General features: G+C 40.3%; 1 protein-coding gene across 2 annotated transcripts in view; it reads left to right on the plus strand.

Moving 5' to 3' along the window:
• LOC139751631 (dihydrolipoyllysine-residue succinyltransferase component of 2-oxoglutarate dehydrogenase complex, mitochondrial) overlaps nucleotides 1-24,234 on the plus strand; it is a 199,599-nt gene that overhangs the window by 36,509 nt on the left and 138,856 nt on the right. For both annotated transcript variants that reach the window (XM_071667250.1, XM_071667251.1), the window contains exons 2-3: nucleotides 12,448-12,469; nucleotides 21,316-21,370. In XM_071667250.1, coding sequence (XP_071523351.1) covers nucleotides 12,448-12,469; nucleotides 21,316-21,370 — 77 coding nt within the window. The remainder of the gene's footprint in view (nucleotides 1-12,447; nucleotides 12,470-21,315; nucleotides 21,371-24,234) is intronic.

Here is a 24,234-nt window from a genome sequence, read left to right on the forward strand (position 1 = left end):
GTATAAGAACGGGACAAGAATCAAATGTAATCATGTTAAAAACTATGATCATTGTATTGACTGGAGTAACGCCATCTCAGTTGTTAACTCTAACTCTATTACAAAGAGAAATATCATTGAATCTTCCATTATTAAATGCACAAAGGATTATAATCTTAATATTAGTGATGGTCTATACAAATTAGATCATTTTATTGTTGATAAGATTTGTAAAATGATAAGTTTATGAACGCTCGTTGTATTGTTTTTGGACAATCACATGTTTACCAAATGGCGTCCTAGCTTCGTCTCTTTGATGTATATCAACTGACTGTTATATTTCTCTCTTGTGTCTCCCCTGATGATGTGATTATTACACGAAAGTGCACTTGGGAACGAGGAGAAGTGGGAGACCAAATTGGAGGGGGAAAGATGGAGTGAAAAAGATTTTGAGTGATCGGGGCCTGAACATGCAGGAGGGTGAAAGGTGTGCAAGGAATAGAGTGAATTGGAACAATGTGGTATACTGGGGTCAACGTGCTAGCACGTCAATGGATTGAATCAGGGCATGTGGAGTGTTGGGTAAACCATGGAAAGTTCTGTGAGGCCTGGATGTGGAAAGGGAGCTGTGGCTTCGGTGCATTATTACATGACAGCTAGAGACTGAATGTGAACGAATGTGGCCTTTGTTGTCTTTTCCTAGTGCTACCTCGCACACATTTGGGGGAAGGGGATGGTTATTTCATGTGTGGTGGTGTGGCGATGGGAATAAATAAAGGCAGACAGTATGAATTATGTACATGTGTATATATGTATATGTCTGTGTGTGTATATATATGTGTACGTTGGGATGTATAGGTATGTATATTTGCATGTGTGGACGTGTATGTATATACATGTGTATGTGGGTGGGTTGGGCCATTCTTTCATCTGCTTCCTTGCGCTACCTTGCTAACGCGGGAGACAGCAATAAAGCAAAAATATGATGATAATGATAAGTTACTAGAAGCAGTGAAAGGTTTTTATCGAAGATGTAAGGCATGTGTACGAGTTGGAAGAGGGGAAAGTGATTGGTTCTCAGTGAATGTAGGTTTGCGGCAGGGGTGTGTGATGTCTCCCTGGTTGTTTGATTTGTTTATGGATGGGGTTGTTAGGGAGGTGAATGCAAGAGTTTTGGAAAGAGGGGCAAGTATGCAGTCTGTTGTGGATAAGAGGGCTTGGGAAGTAAGTCAGTTGTTGTTCGCTGGTGATACAGCGCTGGTGGCTGATTTGGGTGAGAAACTGCTGAAACTGATGACTGAGTTTGGTAAAGTGTGTGAAAGAAGAAAGCTGAGAGTAAATGTGAATAAGAGCAAGTTTATAAGGTTCATTAGGGTTGAGGGACAAGTTAATTGGGATGTAAGTTTGAATGGAGAAAAACTGTAGGAAGTGAAGTGTTTTAGATATCTGGGAGTGGATTTAGCAGCGGATGGAAGTGAAAGTGAGTCACAGGCTTTGGGAGGGGGCAAGGTTCTGGGAGTGCTGAAGAATGTGTGGAAGGCGAGAACATTATCTCGGAGAACAAAAATGGGTATGTTTGAAGGAATAGTTGTTCCAACAATGTTATATGGTTGCAAGGTGTGGGCTGTACATAGGGTTGTGCAGAGGAGGGAGGATGTGTTGGAAATAAGATGTTTGAGGACAGTATGTGGTGTGAGGTGGTTTGATGGATTAAGTAATGAAAGGGTAAAAGAGATGTGTGGTAATAAAAAGAGTGTGGTTGAGAGAGCAGAAGAGGGTTTGTTGAAATGGTTTGGTCACATGAAGAGAAAGAGCGAGGAAAGATTGATAAATAGGATATATGTGTCGGAGGTGGAGGGAACGAGAAGAAGTGGGAACCAAATTGGAGGTGGAAGGATGGAGTGAAAAAGAATTTGAGCAATTGGGGCTTGAACATGCAGGAGGGTGAAAGGCATGCAAGGAATAGAGTAAATTGGAACGATGTGGTATACCAGAGTCGACTTGCTGTCAATGGATTGAACCAGTGCATGTGAAGCATCTGGGGTGAACCATGGAAAGTTTTGTGGGGCCTGGATGTGGAAAGGGAGCTATGGTTTTGGTGCATTACACATGACAGCTAGAGACTGAGTGTGAACAAATGTGGCCTTTGTTGTCTTTTCCTAGCACTACCTCGCGCACGCACAGGTGGAGGGGGTGTTGCCATTTCATGTTTGGCAGGGTGGCAATGGGAATGGATGAAGGCAGCAAGTTTGAATATGTACATGTGTATATATGTCTGTGTATGATATGTATGTATACGTTGAAATGTATAGGTATGTATATGTCCATGTGTTGGCATTTATGTATATACATGTATATGTGTGTGGGTTGGGCCATTATTTCTTTGTGCTACGTTGCTAATGCAGGAGACAGACAAAGTATGATAAATGAAAATAGAATAATGATGATGATGATGATGCTTTATAGGTCATGTAAATAACATGAAATTTGTTTTGTATATTTTCACATGATAAAAAAACATTCATCCTGAGATACCACATTCATATAACATTTATCACTTACCTACATGTAAAAGAACATCAAATACAAGGGATGCAACTATTAGAGTCTTCAAGACTTAAGGAGCCAGGATTATGTTAAGTTTAATCCTAACCTATAAGTTTTATGTAAGCTGTTACAAAATATCTTGCATTCCTTGTTATTTTACTTTTCGCTGATCTTGATCTTTTTCCAGATGCTAACATTTGATAATTGTGGTTTAATGGATGTGTTGAGTCTTTCTAAATTACTTTACATCCTTGATAAGTATACTTTTGGTATAGTTCCAACAATGATGTGATATTCCTAATCCCAAGTTTTACACAATTAGTGATTACTTTGATCAGTTTACTCTCTAAGGTTGAATTACAGTTTTCTTACCAACATGTAACAGAAAACGAGATGACCGACTGTATTACAGCTATGTAGAATAAGTCCATAATTCTAGTGTCAATTATGAGTTTGTTTAGCTTCCTCACAAAATACATTCTAGAGCTGATTTTGATATACACTGCCTCTACATTTTGATTAAAACTAAAATTGCTAACTATGATCATACCAGAATATGTGTATTTCTTGATAAGGTTTCAGATTCTCCATTTATATACAACTGGTGAAGTTCTAAAGTCTACATCTATCTCTCTTGTTTTCTACTCTTTGAGTTCAAGATTGTTATTGGTACACCATACCCCAAAATAAGAATGAGTGTAGAATGTCAAAAGGGGAGAGTAAATGGGGTGGGTGGGTGAGGAAGGAGAGGTATTTAGGGAAGTGTTGCTGGTAGCTGAGAGAAATATGTGGCATGTAGAAGGTCAGGAGGTGAGATAGGATGGTGAATGGTGGGATGATGAAGTAAAGTTGCTAGTGAAAGAGAAAATAAAGATATGGGAGGTACTTAAGGAGTGTGAACGATTGGGAGATGTGGCAGGAGGTAAGGAGGAAGGTGCAGAGGCTCAAATAGAGTGCAAATGAGAGTTGAGGTGAATGTCAGGAAACTTCAGGGAGAGTAAAACAATGATTTGGAAAGAGGTTGATAATGTGATAAAAACTAGAGAACAAATGAGAACATTGAAGGGAACAGTGGAGAAATGAAACAATCACTGCTGAAGTGAGGAGATTGTGTAAATACTCTGAAGGACTGTTGAATGTGTTTGATGATTAGGTGACATATGTAGGGTGGTATGCAAAGTGAGAGAGTCATGGAAAGTGGTTTGTTGAAAAGGGAAGAGGTGGTGAAAGCCTTACTTAAGATGAACTGTGGCATCTTGTCTGTAGTGGATAATATTACATTTGAACTTCTAAAGAAAGGGGATGACTGTTTTTGATTGGTTTGTTAGGATTTTCATTGTTTGTATTGGATCATGGTCAAGTGCGTGAATGTTGGGAGGATAAAGGCAAGGGGAACAAAGGTGGCTCTTCGAATTGCAGTTTGTTAAGTGTATGTGGTAAATTGTATGGAATAGGGGTGATTGAGAAGGTGGTGGCAAGCACAGATCTTCAGACTTGGGAAGAACAAAGTGATTTCAAGAGTGATGGATGATTTGTGGATTAGATTATTGCTTAGAAGAATGGAAGAATGAATAAGAGAAATACTTAGAGAAAGAGAAGGATTTTTATGTGGCATTTCTGGATCTGTTAAAAGTATATTTTTTTGTTTGTAGAGATGGTTTGTGGCAGGTGTTACAAATACATGGTGTTGGGGAAAGTTTTTAGAAGCACTGAGTATTTATGAATAGAGTAAGGCATGTGTGTGTAAGTGGGTAGAAATTGGATATAGATAAAGGTGGGTCTGTTACAGGGGTTTTTGAAATCACCATAACTGTTTAATTTGTTTATAGATGGGATGGTAAGAAAGGTAAATGCAGGGGTCTTGGAGAGACAGGCAAGTATCCAGTGTCTAGGGGGTGAGGGGATTTGGGAAGTAAGTCTGCTATTGTTCACATATGACATGACATTGGTTGCAGATTCCAGTGAGAAACTGCATAAGTTGTTGTGTGGAATGGAAAAGCTGAGAGTTGATATGAATAAAAGCGAGGTTATTTGGTTTAGCAGAACATTGACAATATAGCTGGAATGTGAGTTTGAATGGAGAAAATTGGAGGCAGTGGGATGTTTTAAATACTTAGGAGTGGACATGGCACTGAATGGGGCCCATAGAAGTGAAAGTGAGTCATAGCATGGATGAGGGGAGAGATGAAGGTTCTGGGAGCATTGAGGAATGTGTTGAAAAAGATGTAGCTATGTGGGAGGGCAAAAATGGTTATTATGTTTGAAGGTATAGTAGTATCAGTGATGTATGGATTTGAGGAATGGCCATAGATGAGAATGTATGGAGGTGGTTTGATAAGTTGGAAAAGAAATATTTGATGAAATGTGGTGTGAGAAGGGTTTATTGAGTGAGTAGAGGGTGACAGAGGATATGCGTCAGAAGTGGTGGGGACAAGGAAAAGGGGAGACCAAATTGGATATGGAAGGATAGAGTGAAAATGATATTGAGTGCTTGGGGCCTGAACATGCAGAATGGTAAAATGCATTCATGGGAGTGAATTGGAGTGATGTGGCATAGAGGAGCCACCATGCTGTCAGTAGGCTGAGCCAGGGAATACGAAGTAGCTGGGGTAAGCTATGGAAAAGTCTGTGAGGCCTTGTGGGGGGGGGTTGGGCTATTACACATGACAGCTAGAAAAAGGATGCAAGTGAATGAGGCCTTCTCTGTGCCTATTCTTGGCACTTCTTCACTAAATGTAACAAAGGCAATCATGTATGAAAAAGATAAGGTGCAAAATATTTCCATTTTCCTGCATCAATTTGATTTGCCTTTTCTGGCTTTGCATTTATAATGATTTATGCAATTTGTTTAATGTAACGGGAAAGTCATTATGAGAGTATCAGCCTGTTGTATCCATCCCTGCTATGTTGGAGGTAGTGGATTTCCCACCCTTTCTTGAACTGCTAGATATGTCTGGTATGAATACTTTGCTGAAGCACTAGTTGGAGGTAGGCTTGTGAATTGAAATAATAGTGAGAAATGGCTTACTAATTGCTTGTTGGTATGATATAAGGCAATACTTGTCAAATTATTTGAATTAACCAGCTTCTTTTGATCTGGTGATAAACTTTTCAGTTATACTTTGCACAGTGTTATGGTTGCATCAATTTATGTTGAAGTGTCTAATAAGCCATTGTCTTGTTTTCTAAAATGAAAGCTTTACACTTTCCTTCATCATGTTGAATTTCCTGGGTTTCAAAAAGTGTCATGGGGCTACTGTGACATAACCACCCACTAGCTTGAAAAGTCACTTGCCATTTCTCCTAGCAACAACCATTGGTTGTTCTTTGCCTTTACTCCTGTTAGTGTTGGAGAGACAATCAAAGCATCAGCATATACCCCTGCCTGTTTCCCATTAGCTCCAGAAGAAAGCATTTTCTCATTCAAGCTGTGTATAATCCTTGCCCTTGTGTGACCATTAACTTTGAATGTTGATGGTGTAGTGTTGTTTTCATTTTGTCAAATCTTAGCTCTCTGCTCTTGCTGAGCTGCTTTTGTTGAGTTGGCACAGCATTATGTAACAAACACCACAGATTTGCAACCAATATGATATTTTTTTATGAAATATAGGATTGTTTCACAGTAATTTACATCATAATAGAAGGTCAAGAGAAAGAGGCAAGAGGTGAAAAAGAGGGCAAATGAGAGTTGGGGTGAGTTTCATTAAATTTTAGGGAGAATAAGATGTTTTGGAAGTGTGTAAGACAAGGGAACAAATGGGGAGGTGAAAACGAGTAGTGGTGATGTGAGAAGGAGATGGAGTATTTTGAAGGTTTGTTGAATGTGTTTGATGATAGAGTGGCAGATATAGAGTGTTTTTGGTCGATGTGGTGTGCAAAGTGAAAGGGTTAGGGAGAATGATTTGGTAAACAGGGAAGAGGTAGTAAAAGCTTTGCGGAATATGAAAGCCAGCAAGGCAGCGGCTTTGGATGGTATTGCAGTGGAATTTATTAGAAAAGGGGGTGACTGTATTGTTGACTGGTTGGTAAGGTTATTTAATGTATGTATGACTCATGGTGAGGTGCCTGAGGACTGTCGGAATGCTTGCATAGTGCCATTGTACAAAGGCAAAGGGGATTAAAGTGAGTGCTCAAATTACAGAGATATAAGTTTGTTGAGTATTCCTGGGAAATAATATGGGAGTTTATTGATTAAGAGGTTGAAGGCATGTACAGAGCTTCAGAGTGGGGAAGAGCAGTGTGGTTTCAGAAGTGGTAGAGGATGTGTGGATCAGGTGTTTACTTTGGCGAATGTATGTAAGAAATACTTAAAAAAGCAAATGGATTTGTATTTAGCATTTATGGATCTGGAGAAGACATATGACAGAGTTGATAGAGATGCTCTGTGTAAGGTATTAAGAACATATGGTGTGGGAGGCAAGTTGTTAGAAGCAGTGAAAAGTTTTTATCGAGGATGTCAGGCATGTGTACGTGTAGGAAGAGAGGAAAGTGATTGGTTCTCAGTGAATGTAGGTTTGCGGCTGGGGTGCTTGAAGCCTCCATGGTTGTTTAATTTGTTTACGGATGGGGTTGTAAGGGAGGTAAATGCAAGAGTTTTGGAAATAGGGGCAAGTATGCAGTCTGTTGTGGATGAGAGAGCTTGGGAAGTGAGTCAGTAGGTATTCGCTGATGATACAGCGCTGGTAGCTGATTCGTGTGAGAAACTGCAGAAGCTGGTGACTGAGCTTGGTAAAGTGTGTGAAAGAAGAAAGCCGAGAGTAAATGTGAATAAGAGCAAGGTTATTAGGTACAGTAGGGTTGCGGGACAAGTCAGTTGGGAAGCAAGTCTGAATGGAGAAAAACTGGAGGAAGTGAAGTGTTTTAGATATCTAGGAGTGGATTTGGCATTGGATGGAACGGTGGAATCGGAAGTGAATCATAGGGTTGGGGAGGGGGCGAAAGTTCTGGGAGTGTTGAAGAATGTGTGGAAGTCAAGAACATTATCTCGGAAAGGAAAAATGGGTATGTTTGAAGGAATAGTGGTTCCAACAACGTTATATGGGTGCGAGGCGTGGGCTATAGATAGAGTTGTGCGCAGGAGGGTGGATGTGCTGAAAATGCGATGTTTGAGGACAATATGTGGTGTGAGGTGGTTTTATTGAGTAAGTAATGAAAGGGTAATAAAAAGAGTGTGGTTGAGAAGAGGGTGTTTTGAAATGGTTTTGTCACATGGAGAGAATGAGTGAGGAAAGATTGACAAAGAGGATATATGTGTCAGAGGTGGAGGGAATGAGGAGAAGTTGGAGACCAAATTGTAGGTGGAAAGATGGAGTGAAAAAGATTTTGAGTGATCAGGGCCTAAACATGCAGGAGGGTGAAAGGTGTGCAAGGAATAGAGTGAATTGGAATGATGTGGTATACCGGGGTCATTGTGCTGTCAATGGATTGAACCAGGGCATGTGAAGCGTCTGAGGTAAGCCATGGAAAGTTCTGTGAGGCCTGAATGTGGAAAGGGAGCTGTGGTGTCAGTGCATTATACATGACAGCTAGAGACTGAGTGTGAATGAATGTGGTCTTTGTTGTCTTTTCCTAGTGCTACCTCATGCACATTTGGGGGGAGGGGGTGGTTATTTCATGTGTGGCGGTGTGGCGACGGTAATGAATAAGGGCAGAGAGTATGAATTATGTCGATGTATATATATGTATATGTCTGTGTGTGTATATATATGTATACGTTGAGATGTGTAGGCTGTACATGTGCATGTGTATGACTCATGGTGAGGTGCCTGAGGATTGGATGAATGCTTGCTTAGTGCCATTGTACAAAGGCAAAGGGGATAAAATTGAGTGCTCAAATTACAGAGGTATAAGTTTTTTGAGTATTCGTGGGAAATTATGGGAGGGTATTGATTGAGAGGGTGAAGGCATGTACAGAGCTTCAGATTGGGGAAGAGCAGTATGGTTTCAGAAGTAGTAGAGGATGTGTGGATTAGGTGTTTGCTTTGAAGAAATATGTGAGAAATACTTAGAAAAGCAAATGGATTTGTATGTAGCATTTATGGATCTGGAGAAGGCATATGATAGTTGATAGAGATGCTCTGTGGAAGGTATTAAGAATATATGGGGTGGGGGGCAAGTTGTTAGAAGCAGGGAAAAGTTTTTATGTAGGATGTAAGGCATGTGTACGTATAAGAAGAGAGGAAAGTGATTGGTTCTCGGTGAATGTTGGTTTGTGGCAGGGGTGTGTGATGTCCCCCATGGACATATATATATATATATATATGTGTGTGGTGTCTCCATGGTTGTTTAATTTGTTTATGGATGGGGTTGTTAGGGAGGTGAATGCAAGAGTTTTGGAAAGAGGGGCAAGTATGAAGTCTGTTGGGGATGAGAGAGCTTGGGAAGTGAGTCAGTTGTTGTTCGCTGATGATACAGCGCTGGTGGCTGATTCATGTGAGAAACTGCAGAGGCTGGTGACTGAGTTTGGTAAAGTGTGTGAAAGAAGAAAGTTAAGAGTAAATGTGAATAAGAGCAAGGTTATTAGGTACAGTAGGGTTGAGGGTCAAGTCAATTGGGAGGTGAGTTTGAATGGAGAAAAACTGGAGGAAGTGAAGTGTTTTAGATATCTGGGAGTGGATCTGGCAGCGGATGGAACCATGGAAGCGGAAGTGGATCATAGGGTGGGGGAGGGGGCGAAAATTCTGGGAGCCTTGAAGAATGTGTGGAAGTCGAGAACATTATCTCGGAAAGCAAAAATGGGTATGTTTGAAGGAATAGTGGTTCCAACAATGTTGTATGGTTGTGAGGTGTGGGCTATGGATAGAGTTGTGTGCAGGAGGATGGATGTGCTGGAAATGAGATGTTTGAGGACAATGTGTGGTGTGAGGTGGTTTGATCGAGTAAGTAACGTAAGGGTAAGAGAGATGTGTGGAAATAAAAAGAGCATGGTTGAGAGAGCAGAAGAGGGTGTTTTGAAATGGTTTGGGCACATGGAGAGAATGAGTGAGGAAAGATTGACCAAGAGGATATATGTGTTGGAGGTGGAGGGAACGAGGAGAAGAGGGAGACCAAATTGGAGGTGGAAAGATGGAGTGAAAAAGATTTTGTGTGATCGGGGCCTGAACATGCAGGAGGGTGAAAGGAGGGCAAGGAATAGAGTGAATTGGATCGATGTGGTATACCGGGGTTGACGTGCTGTCAGTGGATTGAATCAAGGCATGTGAAGTGTCTGGGGTAAACCATGGAAAGCTGTGTAGTTATGTATATTTGCGTGTGTTGACGTATGTATATGCATGTGTATGGGGGTGGGTTGGGCCATTTCTTTCGTCTGTTTCCTTGCGCTACCTCGCAAACGCGGGAGACAGCGACAAAGCAAAAAAAATATATATATATATATATATATATATATAATAGGTGGATAGTTGTGTTTAAATCAATGTTTGCAGAAAGTGATCTCCATCAAAAAGAGAAAGGCATTTCTCAGGAATGATAGATAGCTGAATAGTGAAAGCTTTTAACATGATACCCAGAACACTCTGCAAGGAAGAGGAATGGTGGCTGAGTAAGAAGTTCATAAGTTGGGAAAGCTTCCTTTTCATAACATCTTTCTTGAATGTATGTAATTCTTTGGAATAACATCTCGTCACATAATTTTGATGCTCTTGTTCGTGTCAATGATAGTTTTCACTGTCATTCTAGCTAAGCTTGATTTCTGTGACCTCTTACTAGTCATGTGTGATGTTAGCACAAGAAAGATTCCAGGGACCTTTGATTTGTTCTCCAAGTTTTTCTGGACTTCTTGAGAAATTTTCAGCTTTTTAACCAATTTTTTAAGGTTGGTAGTATTTTTGAATTAATGCTTTTGAACTGGAAGTGAAGTCTTTTTCCAGTGTTTGAAATGAATTTTTTTTACCAAATGCCAACAGACACTTGGTCAAGAGAGTCACTATTAAGTTTTGGTTTTAGACAGACTGTTTTTATAAAGTGGTAGAAAACCGCACATGCGGGGGGAGTGGGTTTTCATTTCATGTGTAGTGGGGTGGCAACGGGAATGAATAAGGGCAGACAGTATGAATTATGTACATGTGTATATATGTATATGTTTGTGTGTGTGTGGACGTGTATGTATATACATGTGTATGTGGGTGGGTTGGGCCATTCTCTCGTCTGTTTCCTTGCGCTACCTCACTAACACGGGAGATATCAACAAAGAAAACCTCTGCAGTGTAGATAGAGAAATTTATATAATTTTTATTATTGTGAGGTATTATTTATTCCTTTGTATATGTGGACTATATTTTCATGGGTATACCCTCCTGATGTGATGTTTCTAGTAAAAAATTGAAAGTACTTTTTTAAACTTTTAACTGTTTTTCTTACATAGAAAATGAGGTTTTTATACATGTTAGACACAGAAATAATTTTTTCGTTTTGAATTCATGCACTTAATCACCCTGAGTTTATTTTCTATTTGCACTTCTTGTTTTATATTTTTCCTCAAAACATATACATCATAGACATCATAACATTATCATATCTTCTAGGGATAGGGGAAAAAGAATACTTCCCACGTATTCCCTGCGTGTCGTAGAAGGCCACTAAAAGGGAAGGGAGTGGGGGGGAATCCTCCCCTCTTTTTTTTTTTTTTTTATTTACCAAAAGAAGGAACAGAGAAGGGGGCCAGGTGAGGATATTCCCTCAAAGGCCCAGTCCTCTGTTCTTAATGCTACCTTCGCTAATGCGGGAAATGGCGAATAGCATGAAAGGAAAAGAAAGAAAGGTATAATAAAAACATCTTAAACTTCTTTAATCCAACTTTTTTTTCGTAAAAGGTGCAATCGAGATCATAATAGAGAGGTGTTCCTTACTAAGAATACTAAGAAACATCTTTGAGCCTCAGGCCATTAACATCAGATCTTCCTGTTTCCTCCATTGTCAGCACTCTCCTCTTCCCACTCATGATGTCCAGGAAAGAATGGGAGAATACTTTGAAGTGAAAGCATCTGAGTCAAGTGGACACCTGTGAAAATATTCCAGATATGAGAATATTTTCATTTTTGGAGGAGAATTTCACATAGTAGATATGATAATGTTATGATGTCTATGATGTATATGTTTTGAGGTGAACATTTATGTAAAAGATGTATAATCTGCATGTTAACCACATATATTTATTTATTCATTTATTTATTTTGCTTTGTCGCTGTCTCCCACGTTAGCGAGGTAGCGCAAGGAAACAGACGAAAGAATGGCCCAACCCACCCACATACACATGTATATACATACAGGTCCACACATGCAAATATAAATACCTATACAACTCAATGTATACATATATATATACTCACACAGACAAATACATATATACAAATGTACATGATTCATACTGTCTGCCTTTATTCATTCCCATCGCCACCTCGCCACACATGAAATAACATCCCCCTCCCCCCTCATGTGTGCGAGGTAGCGCTAGGAAAAGACAACAAAGGCCCCATTCGTTCACACTCAGTCTCTAGCTTTCATGTAATAATGCACCAAAACCACAGCTCCCTTTCCACATCCAGGCCCCACAGAACTTTCCATGGTTTACCCCAGATTCTTCACATGTCCTGGTTCAATCCACTGACAGCATGTCAACCCCCGTATACCACATCGTTCCAATTCACTCTATTCCTTGCATGCCTTTCACCCTCCTGCATGTTCAGGCCCCGATCGCTCAAAATCTTTTTCACTCCATCTTTCCACCTCCAATTTGGCCTCCCACTTCTCCTCGTTCCTTCCACCTCTAACACATATATCCTCTCTGTCAATCCTTCCTCACTCATTCTTTCCATGTGACCAAACCACATGTGTTACAGATTTTTTGATATATCTAGAAAAAATATATTTATTAGAAATTTCCTGTAAAATTGTATTTGAAATTAATTGAATTGTATTTTCCAGGTTTTGCGATCATCGACCAGATGTAAGTAACTTTTTTTTATATATTAGCATGTAAACCAGATGGATACCTTGATACCTTTTGATATATTTATTTGAAATCCCTACTGATTGGTAGCTAATGATATTGCATGCGTAGTATTGTAGAATATTTATGTGAATACAACATATTAGCATTAGATGAAGAATTTGATTTGTATCCTACCTATTGTCCATATATATCCCTGAATATTTTTGCAGTTTTCATGTTTTTTGATTTCATATTGTAAGAAAATCATTTGATAACATGATGCACTTAGAGGTTGCAGTGAAGTATGTGCTTGAACTACCTCTATAGTTTCAAGGGAGGCAGGCCTATATTGCTAAGTGTCAAAATTGCCCTTGAGCACATTGACAAGAAGATATTTGTAGTATGTGGTATTAATGGATCAGGAGAAAGCATATGATGGGGTTGATAGAGATTCTTTGTGGAAGGTGTTCTAAATATCTGGTGTAGGTGGAAAGCTATGAGAAACAGTATGGAGTTTTGATTGTGAGAGGAAGGCATGTGTGTGAGTGATCAGAGGAGTATGAGTGGTTCTGGTTGAAAATGGGTCTGCAGGAGGGGTGTGTGATATCACTAAGGGTGTTTAATTTGTTTATGGATGGGGTGATGAGGAGGTAAATTTAAGGGTTTTGGAGAGAGGGGCAGATATGCAATCTGTAGAGGGGTGAGAAGGGCCTGGGAAGTGAGGCAGTTGATGTTTGTTGATGACACGACACTGGTGGCAGATACAGGTGAGAAACTGCAAAATTGTTTTCTGAGTTTGATAGAGTTTGTGAAAGGAGAAAGTTGAGAATGAATATGAATAAAAGCAAGGTTACTGGATGAAGCAGCAAGAGGTAAGTTGGGGTGTGGATTTGAATGGAGAAAACTTGGAGGAGAAGGCAGTATTAGATACCTAGGAGTGGACTTAGCAGTGAGTTGAGCCATGGAGATGGGGGTGATTCATGGAGTGGGTGAGGGGTGAAGGTTCAAGGAGTAATGAGGAATGTGTTGAAGAGAGGTTGGTTTCTGGGAGGGTGAAAATGGGCATGCTTGAAGTTATAATCATGTGCATTACTTTGCTAACATTTCAAAAGTAAGAAAACATCATTTGCCACTCATATATTTCTATATTTCTGAGATTAGAAATGCTGTTGAAGGAAAGAAAAAGGCATATGGTAGATTGCTCAATAGGAATGTACCAGTGGAAGTTCATTAAAGGAGGAGGGAAGAATACAAAATATGTAAGTGGATTGTTAAGAAGCTGATAGAGGAAAGCAAAGAAAGAGTTGATGAACATTTTAGAAGAAAGTTAAGTTAAAAGTTTTCGGATAGTAAGGACTATACTGGAAGGTGGTGAAAAAGGAGAGGTGGATGTAAGAGTGGAAATATTGATGTGAGAAGTAAGGAAGGGTACTTGCTGAATCAAAAGGAGGAAGTGAAAGGAAGATGGAACGAGTATTTTGAAGAACTGATGAATGTGAGCATCATATGATTGTACCCACAATAAACTTTCGCCATGTATCACCTTCAAAAATATATGAGGGTGAACAAGGTTCCTTTGTAGACACTGTAATGTTTTCTTTGTGGCAAGCATAAACCTGGCATTGTCGAGTGTGGTTATATATCAGAATGTGCTAGATGATTACTTACTTAATGAATATATATTCTTATAATTATGCATTTTGGCATGAGCCAAACTTGTTTCTATCCATCTATATCTCTGAAGCTCATTCCCTCCGAGAATTCCAATCAAAGGATGGCCATGGCAAAAGAGTCTCCACTTATCCCTTTCCTTATGTACCTTCCTCACATACACCATTCCATGCATTCCACCACTATTTTTCTCCCTCCAGTATTCCTCCACCCTATTTGCCCATGTCAAATGTGGTCTTCCACTCACATCAACCCCTTTAATTGTTCTATTATATGCTCTTCTTGTAAACACTCAGTCTTGCATTCCTTCCACTTTCCCTGACCACCTCAAAGTGTTACATTTCACCAATTCTACCATTCCACAATTCACTCCCTTTGCATTGCCCCCCATACCACATCTCTCATACACCCTTTGATTTCTTTCTTCATTACATTTAGTCACACTGCATGCTTTCCTTATATAGCTCATTTCCACAGCCTGTGACACAGCCTGTCACCTCTGTGACTCATTCCATGTTCATGTTTTGGCAGCATAGGTCAGGGTTGGGAGGACTTTGCTGTACCTTGATGCTCTCTTCACTTCCATACTTACGCCTCTACCCTTCAGTATTCTATCAAGGGACCCAGTGACTCTTCTAAACTGTACTGTTGTCTTCCTTATCTTTCCCTACATATCACCACACTTACCCAAGATGGCTCTTAGATAACTGAATTATCTCACTTCTTCCTGCCCCCCCCCCCCCCCCCCCCCCCCCATTACATCTTGGGTAAAAACTTTTCACTGCTTCTAGAAACAGCTCCTGCACCATATACTCTTACATTCTTCCACAAAGCATCTCCATCAGCCCTATCATATGCCCTCTCTAGATCTATAAATGTTACGTACAAATCCATCTGTTTTTCTAAGTATTTCTCACATATGTTCTTCAAAGCAAACACCTAATCCACGCCCTTTGCCACTTCTAAAACCACACTTCTCTTCCCCAATCTGATGCTCTGTACATGCCTTTACCCTTTCAATCAATACCCTCCCATATGATATCCCAGGAAACTGATACCTCTGTAATTTGAACACTCACCTTTATCCCCTTTGCCTTTGTACAATGGCATTATGCCTGCATTCCGCCAATCCACAGGCTCTTCACCATACATTAAGTATCCTTACGAACCAGTCAACAACACAGTCACGCCCTTTTTTAATGAATTCCACTGCTATACCCTCCGAACCTGCCACCTTGCTGGTTTTCATCTTCCGTAAAGCTTTCACTACCTCTTTTCTGTTTACCAAACCATTCTCCCTGACCCTCTCTCTTCACACACTACCCTGATCAAAACAACCTACATCTGCCTCTCTATCATCAAACACATTCAACAAACCTTCAAAATACTCACTCCTTCTTCTTCTTCTCACTTCATCGCTACTTGTTATTACCTCCCCATTTGCCCCCTTCTCCAATGTTCTCATTTGTTCTCTTGTTGTACACACATTATTTCCCTCCTTCCAAAACATCTTTTTGTTTATTTTCATTTAGTATACTTAACTGCCGTCTCCCGCGTTAGCAAGATAGTGCAAGGAAACAGATGAGGAATAGCCCAACCCACCTACATACACATTTATACATAAACAGCCACACATGCACATATACATAAATATACTTTTCAGCGTATACATACATATACATCCACAGACATATACATATATACATACCCATACTTGCTGCCTTCATCCATTCCTGTTGCCACCCTGCCACACACAAAATAGCATCCCCTCACCCCCACCCCGTGCCTGCCCTCTCACCCACCCACCCGTGAAGCAGCGCCAGAAACAGACAAAAAAGGTAACATTCATTTACACTCAGTCTCTATCTGTCATGTGTAATGCACAAAACCACAGCTCCCTTTCCACATCCAGGCCCTGCAGGTCTTTCCATGGTTTACCCCAGATGCTTCACTGCCCTGCTTCAATCCATTGACAGCACGTCAACCCTGCTATTCCACATCGTTCCTATTGATTTTATTCCTTGTACACCTCTCACCCTCCTGTATGTTCAGGCCCCGATCTCTTAAAATCTTTTTCACTCCATCCTTCCACCTCCAATTTGGTCTCCTGCTTCTCCTTCTTCCCTCCACTTCTGACACACATATCCTCTTTGTCAATCTTTCCTCTCTCATTCTCTCCAAGTGTCCCAACCATTTCATCACACCCTCTTCTGCTCTCTCAACCACACTCTTTTTATTACTTACTCGATCAAAGCACCTCACACCACATATTGCCCTCAAACATTTCATATCCAACACATCCACCCTCCTCTGCACCACCATATCTATAGCCCATGCCTTGCAACCACATAACATTGTTGGAAGCACTATTTCTTCAAACAAACCCAGTTTTGCTCTTTAGATAATGTTCTTTCCTTCTTTCAATGCTCCTAGAACCTTTACCCTCTCCTTCACCCTGTGACTCGCTTCCACTTCCATGGTTCCATCTGCTGCTAAGTCCACTCCTAGATATCTAAAACACGTTCACTTCCTCCAGTTTTTCTCCATTAAAACTCACCTTTTTATTTTCCCTAGAATTTAATGATACTCTCTCATCCCAACTCTCATTTGCCCTCTTTTTCACCTCTTGCACCTTTCTCTTGATCTCCTGCCACTTCCTTTTATACATCTCCCAGTCATTTGCACTACTTCCTTGCAAAAATCATCCAAATGCCTTTCTTCTCTCCTTCACTAATAACATTATTTCTTCATCTCATCCCATCACTCACTACCCTTTCTAATCTGCCCACCTCCCACCTTTCTCATGCCGGATGCATCTTTTGCACAAGCCATCACTGCCTTCCTAAATACATCTCATTCCTCCCCCACTCCCCTCATGTCATTTGCTCTAACCTTTTGCCATTCTACACTCAATCTACACTCATTTCTACTTTCTCACAAAAGTCTCCTTCCCAAGCTCACTCTTACCACTATCTTCTCCCCAGCATTCTTTCTTCTTTTCTGAACACCTGTACAAATCTTCACCTTCATCTCCACAAGATAGTGATCAGACATCCCTCCAGCTGCCCCTCTTAGCACATTAACATCCAAAAGTCTCTCTTTTACACGCCTATCAATTAACACGTAATCCAATAACGCGTTTTAATCATCTCCTTCTCACATGCGTATACTTATGTATATCTCTCTTCTTAAACTAGGTATGCCCAATCACCAGTTCTTTTTCTGCACACAAATCCACAAATGTATGTAAGTAGGAGAGATGTCCAGAGAGCATTATTGGATTGTGTTAATTGATAGGCACGTGAAAGAGACACTTTTGGATGTTAATGTGCTGATAGGTGCAACTGGAGGGATGTCTGATCATTATCTTGTGGAAGCGAAGGTGAAGATTTGTAGAGGTTTTCAGAAAAGAAGAGAGAATGTTGGGGGTGAAGATAGTGGTGAAAGTAAGTGAGGTTGGGAAGGAGACTTGTGTGAGCAAATGATGTAAGGGGAGTGGGGGAGAAATGGGATGTATTTAGGGAAGCAGTGATGGCTTGTGCAAAAGATGCTTGTGGCATGAGAAGCATGGGAGATGGGCAGATTGGAAAGGGTAGTGAGTGGTAGATGAAGAAGTAAGATTGTTAGTGAAAGAGAGATGCGTTTGGACGATTTTTGCAGGGAAATAATGGAAATGACTGGGAGATGTATAAAAGAAAGAGGCAGGAGGTCAAGAGAAAGGTGTAAGAGGTGAAAAAGAGGGAAAATGAGAGTTGGGGTGAGAGTATCATTAAATTTTATGGAGAATAAAATGATGTTTTAGAAGGAGGTAAATAAAGTGTGTAAGACAAGAGATCAAATGGGAACATCGGTGAAGGGGCTAACAGGGAGATAATAACAAGTACTGGTGATGTGAGGAGATGGAGTGAGTATTTTGAAGGTTTGTTGAATCTGTTAGATGATAGTGATAGAGTGGCAGATATAGGGTGTTTTGGTTGAACTGGTGTGCGAAGTGAGAGGGTCAGGGAAATTGATTTGGTAAACAGAGAAGAGTTAGTGAAAGCTGTGCGGAAGATGAAAGCTGGCAAGGCAGTGGGTTTTATGGTATTGCTGTGGAATTTATGGAAAAAGTGGGTGACTGTGTTGTTGACAGGTTGGTGAGGTTATTCAGTGTATGTATGGCTCATGGTGAAGTGCCTGAGGATTGGTGGAATGCATCCATAGTGCCATTGTACAAAGGCAAAGGGGATAAAGGCGAGTGCTCCAATTACAGAGGTATAAGTTTGTTGAGTATTCCTGGGAAATTATATGGGAGGGTATTTATTGAGAGGGTGAAGGCATGTACTGAGCATCAGATTGGGGAAGAGCAGTGTGGTTTCAGAAGTGGTAGAGGATGTGTGGATCAGGTGTTTGCTTTGAAGAATGTATGTGAGAAATACTTGGAAAAACAGATGAATTTGTATGAGGCATTTATGGATCTAGAGAAGGCATATGATAGAGTTGATAGAGATGCTCTGTGGAATGTACTGTATTAAGAATATATGGTGTGGGAGGCAAGTTGTTAGAAGCAGTGAAAAGTTTCTATCAAGGATGTAAGGCATGTGTACGAGTAGGAATAGAGGAAAGTGATTGGTTCTCAGTGAATGTTGGTTTGCGGCAGGGGTGTGTGATGTCTCCATGGTTGTTTAATATGTTTATGGATGGGGTTGATAGGGAGGTGAATGAAAGAGTTATGGAAAGTGGGGCAAGTATGCAGTCTGTTGTGGATGAGAGGGTTTGGAAAGTGAGTCATTTGTTGTTCGCTGATGATACAGCCATGGCGGCTGATTCGTGTGAGAAATTGCAGAAGCTGGTGACTGAGTTTGGTAAAGTGCGTGAAAGAAGAAAGCTGAAAGTAAATGTGAATAAGAGCAAGGTTATTAGGTACAGTAGGGTTGATGGACAAGTCAGTTTGGAGGTAAGTTAGAATGGAGAAAAACTGGAGGAAGTGAAGTGTTTTAGATATCTGGGAGTGGATTTGGCAGTGGATGGAGCCATGGAAGCGGAAGTGAGTCAAAGGGTGGGGGAGGGGGCGAAAGTTCTGGGAGCATTGAAAGATGTGTGGAAGGCGAGAACATTATCTTGGGGAGCAAAAATGGGTATGTTTGAAGGAATAGTGGTGCCAACAATGTTATATGGCTGCGAGGCGTGGGCTATAGATAGGGTTGTGCGGAGGGGGTGGATGTGTTGGAAATAAGATGTTTTAGGACAGTATGTGGTGTGAGGTGGTTTGATCGAGTGAGTAATGAAAGGGTAAGAGATGTGTGGTAATAAAAAGAATGTGGTTGAGAGAGCAGAAGAGGGTGTATTGAAATGGTTTGGTCACATGGAGAGAGTGAGTGAGGAAAGATTGACAAAGAGGATATATGTGTCAGAGGTGGAGGGTATGAGGAGAAGTGGGAGACCAAATTAGAGGTGGAAGGATGGAGTGAAAAAGATTTTGAGTGATTGGGGCCTGAACATGCAGGAGGGTGAAAGGCGTGCAAGGAATAGAGTGAATTGGAACAATGTGGTATACTGTTGTCAACGTGCTGTCAATGGATTGAACCAGGGCTTGTGAAGTGTCTGGGGTAAACCATGGAAAGTTTTGTAGGGCCTGGATGTGGAAAGGGAGCTGTGGTTTTGGTGCATTATACATGACAGCTAGAGACTGAGTGTGAACGAATGTGGCCTTTGTTGTCTTTTCCTAGCGCTATCTCATGCACATGTGGGGGGGGTTCATTTAATGTATGGTGGGGTGGCGACGGGAATGAATAAAGGCAGACAGTATGAATTATGCACTTGTATATTTGTATATGTCTGTGTGTGTATATATATGTATGCGTTGAGATGTATAGGTATGTATATGTGCGTGTGTGGACGTGTATGTATATACATGTGTATGTGGGTGGGTTGGGCCATTCTTTCGTCTGCTTCCTTGCGTTACCTCGCTAACACGGAGACAGCGACAAAGTATAATATATAGAAATGAGTAAAGTTAAGATGTGAGTTTAAGAGATGGGGCAACAATGATATAAAATTCACTTCCCATGAAATGCAAATATGAATGACACTCACTTGCACATATATGAAGAAGCAGTCATTGCTGTCCTTACTTATTGGGCTGCATATGACTGCTGGATAAGTTCTAGAAGAATGCAGCCAATTTGGTACAAGAAATGATGGATTGGGTACAGAGAACTGCAACAAGAATGGTACCAGAGCTAAGTGTAATGAGGTATGAAGAAAGAAGGAAAGCTCACTGTCTGCCCACTTTGGGAAGAAGACTGATAGGGGATAATTTCTAACATGCATTCACAGCATTAACTTGGTTCTTAAAGTTAGAAGAGATTCCGTAACAAGAGAGCACAGCTGGAAGTGAAGTAAGAGAGGTGTGCTGAGGGGTATAATTGATAATTTCTTCAATAGTGGAGTTGTGGGACAACTTTAGCTTAGAGGAAGTAAGTTTGATTAACACTGGAAAATTTAAAGATTTTTTGAGGAAAATGCAGATGTAAGGATTATTGTATAATGAATGTAAAGCCCCATCTCCATATGCTTAATGAGGGAATTATATACATATACTCACATAAACATGCACATCTTGTATACTTAAGTTGTGTATATTTGTGTTTTGAAATAACTTCCATCTTTCATAAGTTGCTATTCTGTATTTGTGAGATAATGTGTCTATCAGTTATTCTGTATTAATTTGAACCTCAGTTCATATCAAGGTACATTTTTAATATTTAATGTTTTCAGAAAATTTGACTACATTGATTGTTTAAGGTTTTAATTAGATATGAGTGACTTTTGGTTGAGGATTTTTTATTATTAAAGATGGCAGTTTAATGAAGTATTAGTGAAATTATAGAAAGATCAATATGGAGTGGATTATATGGTCCCTTCTGAAGCTTAAAAGATATCCCAACATTTGGTGGGATGCATCTATAGTTTCACATGCAGTACCTAAAAAGGATTACTTAAGGGCCAAGGCTTTTAGATTTTTACTTAAGATTTATTTGGAGCTGGAGCATGTGACTGACTTGATGAGGAGTGATGTTCTTGATTATAAGAAAGGAAAAAGCTGTAAAGATTTTCCTTAGTTAACTAGGATTTGGTGGAACATTGAGTGTGATTAGATTGTGCTTCATAAAAGAAAGGATATCAGTCTATGATATGTCTCTTTACAGGTGTGTCTACATCTCGGAAACTTCATCAGATATCTACCTCTTCCTCTTCAATATTGTAAGTCTAGGTTGCCTGTATCATTGTAGAGAATTCATGCTTATTTGTTTTATGTCTCAATGTCTGTAACTATGATTAATGTATTGGATATGCTGATGATATGAAGCATGTATTTGCTTTGAGTATATGACCTTTTAGACACATGCATAACTTATGTAAAACTAATATTTTAAAGGTGGCTGTTTGTCAGATGGTTTTCTCTTTTCATTCTTTGTAAGGTTTTAATGGTTACTCAGTTTAGATAAATGTCTAGAGTAGACACGTAAGACAGTATAGCACTTGCATATTTTTTTTTACAACTAGCATTAGTGCTAACCAAACATTTGTACCTCCAGAGTAGCCTTTAAGTGTGAAAGGATGTATGTTTTACATTTTGGACGGCTGAATCTTAATTTCATGAAGAAGGATAGTGATTATGTGAAGTATGAATGTCAGGTTTTATGTGAAGTATGAATGTCAGGTATTAATAAGTTGTTTTTAGAGTAGTAACTGATTGAAATTAACTGCCCAATGAGAAATAAGAATTTTCAAACTGACTTATCTTAATTCCACCCAGGGCAGCTTTAAAAATTCTTCACCTTCAAATTAAATTCTTACCAATCCTTTACCCTGTCTTACAATCTCATTTTGTAATGCCAAAATAGCAGTACTGCCTCTAGATACAAGGAAGGTGTATGGAGAGCTCCCCTCATTGTTTATTTGTCTGTTTTGCTTTTGCATGTAGAACAAAACTTGCCCTTCACTTTTGAAATATTCATTAGTTCAGCTTATCTCTTGATTTATCCAGATCAGAAGGCAAAATTTTTGGCCATGATCTTTGATGATAGAATATTGACAGTCCCACCATATTAAAGACCTTTAAGAAAATAAACTGACTTAAGTTGCTAGACTACATACAAATCCATTTGCTTTTCTAAGTATTTCTCACATACATTCTTCAAAGCAAACACCTGATCCACACATCCTCTACCACTTCTGAAACCACACTGCTCTTCCCCAATCTGATGCTCTGTACATGCCTTCACCCTCTCAATCAATACCCTCCCATATAATTTACCAGGAATACTCAACAAACTTATACCTCTGTAATTTGAGCATTCACTCTTATCCCCTTTGCCTTTGTACAATGGCACTATGCACGCATTCCGCCAATCCTCAGGCACCTCACCATGAGTCATACATACATTAAATAACCTTACTAACCAATCAACAATACAGTCACCCCCTTTTTTAATAAATTCCACTGCAATACCATCCAAACCTGCTGCCTTGCCGGCTTTCATCCTCCGCAAAGCCCTCACTACCTCTTCTCTGTTTACCAAATCATTTTCCCTAACCCTCTCACTTTGCACACCACCTCGACCAAAACACCCTATATCTGCCACTCTATCATCAAACACATTCAACAAACCTTCAAAATACTCACTCCATCTCCTTCTCACATCACCACTACTTGTTATCACCTCCCCATTTGCGCCCCTCACTGAAGTTCCCATTTGCTCCCTTGTCTTACGCACTTTATTTACCTCCTTCCAGAACATCTTTTTATTCTCCCTAAAATTTAATGATACTCTCTCACCCCAACTCTCATTTGCCCTTTTTTTCACCTCTTGCACCTTTCTCTTGACCTCCTGTCTCTTTCTTTTATACATCTCCCACTCAATTGCATTTTTTCCCTGCAAAAATCGTCCAAATGCCTCTCTCTTCTCTTTCACTAATACTCTTACTTCTTCATCCCACCACTCACTACCCTTTCTAATCAACCCACCTCCCACTCTTCTCATGCCACAAGCATCTTTTGCGCAATCCATCACTGACTCCCTAAATACATCCCATTCCTCCCCCACTCCCCTTGCTTCCATTGTTCTCACCTTTTTCCATTCTGTACTCAGTCTCTCCTGGTACTTCCTCACACAGGTCTCCTTCTCAAGCTCACTTACTCTCACCACCCTCTTCACCCCAACATTCACTCTTCTTTTCTGAAATGGATTTGTATGTAGCATTTATGGATCTGGAGAAGGCATATGATAGAGTTGATAGAGATGCTCTGTGGAAGGTATTAAGAATATATGGTGTGGGAGGAAAGTTGTTAGAGGCAGTGAAAAGTTTTTATCGAGGATGTAAGGCATGTGTACGTGTAGGAAGAGAGGAAAGTGATTGGTTCTCAGTGAATGTAGGTTTGCGGCAGGGGTGTGTGATGTCTCCATGGTTGTTTAATTTGTTTATGGATGGGGTTGTTAGGGAGGTAAATGCAAGAGTTTGGAAAGAGGGGCAAGTATGAAGTCTGTTGGGGATGAGAGAGCCTGGGAAGTGAGTCAGTTGTTGTTCGCTGATGATACAGCGCTGGTGGCTGATTCATGTGAGAAACTGCAGAAGCTGGTGACTGAGTTTGGTAAAGTGTGTGGAAGAAGAAAGTTAAGAGTAAATGTGAATAAGAGCAAGGTTATTAGGTACAGTAGGGTTGAGGGTCAAGTCAATTGGGAGATGAGTTTGAATGGAGAAAAACTGGAGGAAGTGAGGTGTTTTACATATCTGGGAGTGGATCTGGCAGCGAATGGAACCATGGAAGCGGAAGTGGATCATAGGGTGGGGGAAGGGGGCGAAAATTCTGGGGGCCTTGAAGAATGTGTGGAAGTCGAGAACATTATCTCGGAAAGCAAAAATGGGTATGTTTGAAGGAATAGTGGTTCCAACAATGTTGTATGGTTGCGAGGCGTGGGCTATGGATAGAGTTGTGCGCAGGAGGATGGATGTGCTGGAAATGAGATGTTTGAGGACAATGTGTGGTGTGAGGTGGTTTGATCGAGTGAGTAACGTAAGGGTAAGAGAGATGTGTGGAAATAAAAAGAGCGTGGTTGAGAGAG

Source organism: Panulirus ornatus, chromosome 11 (assembly GCF_036320965.1).
Source record: "Panulirus ornatus isolate Po-2019 chromosome 11, ASM3632096v1, whole genome shotgun sequence".
Classification (NCBI taxonomy): domain Eukaryota; kingdom Metazoa; phylum Arthropoda; class Malacostraca; order Decapoda; family Palinuridae; genus Panulirus; species Panulirus ornatus.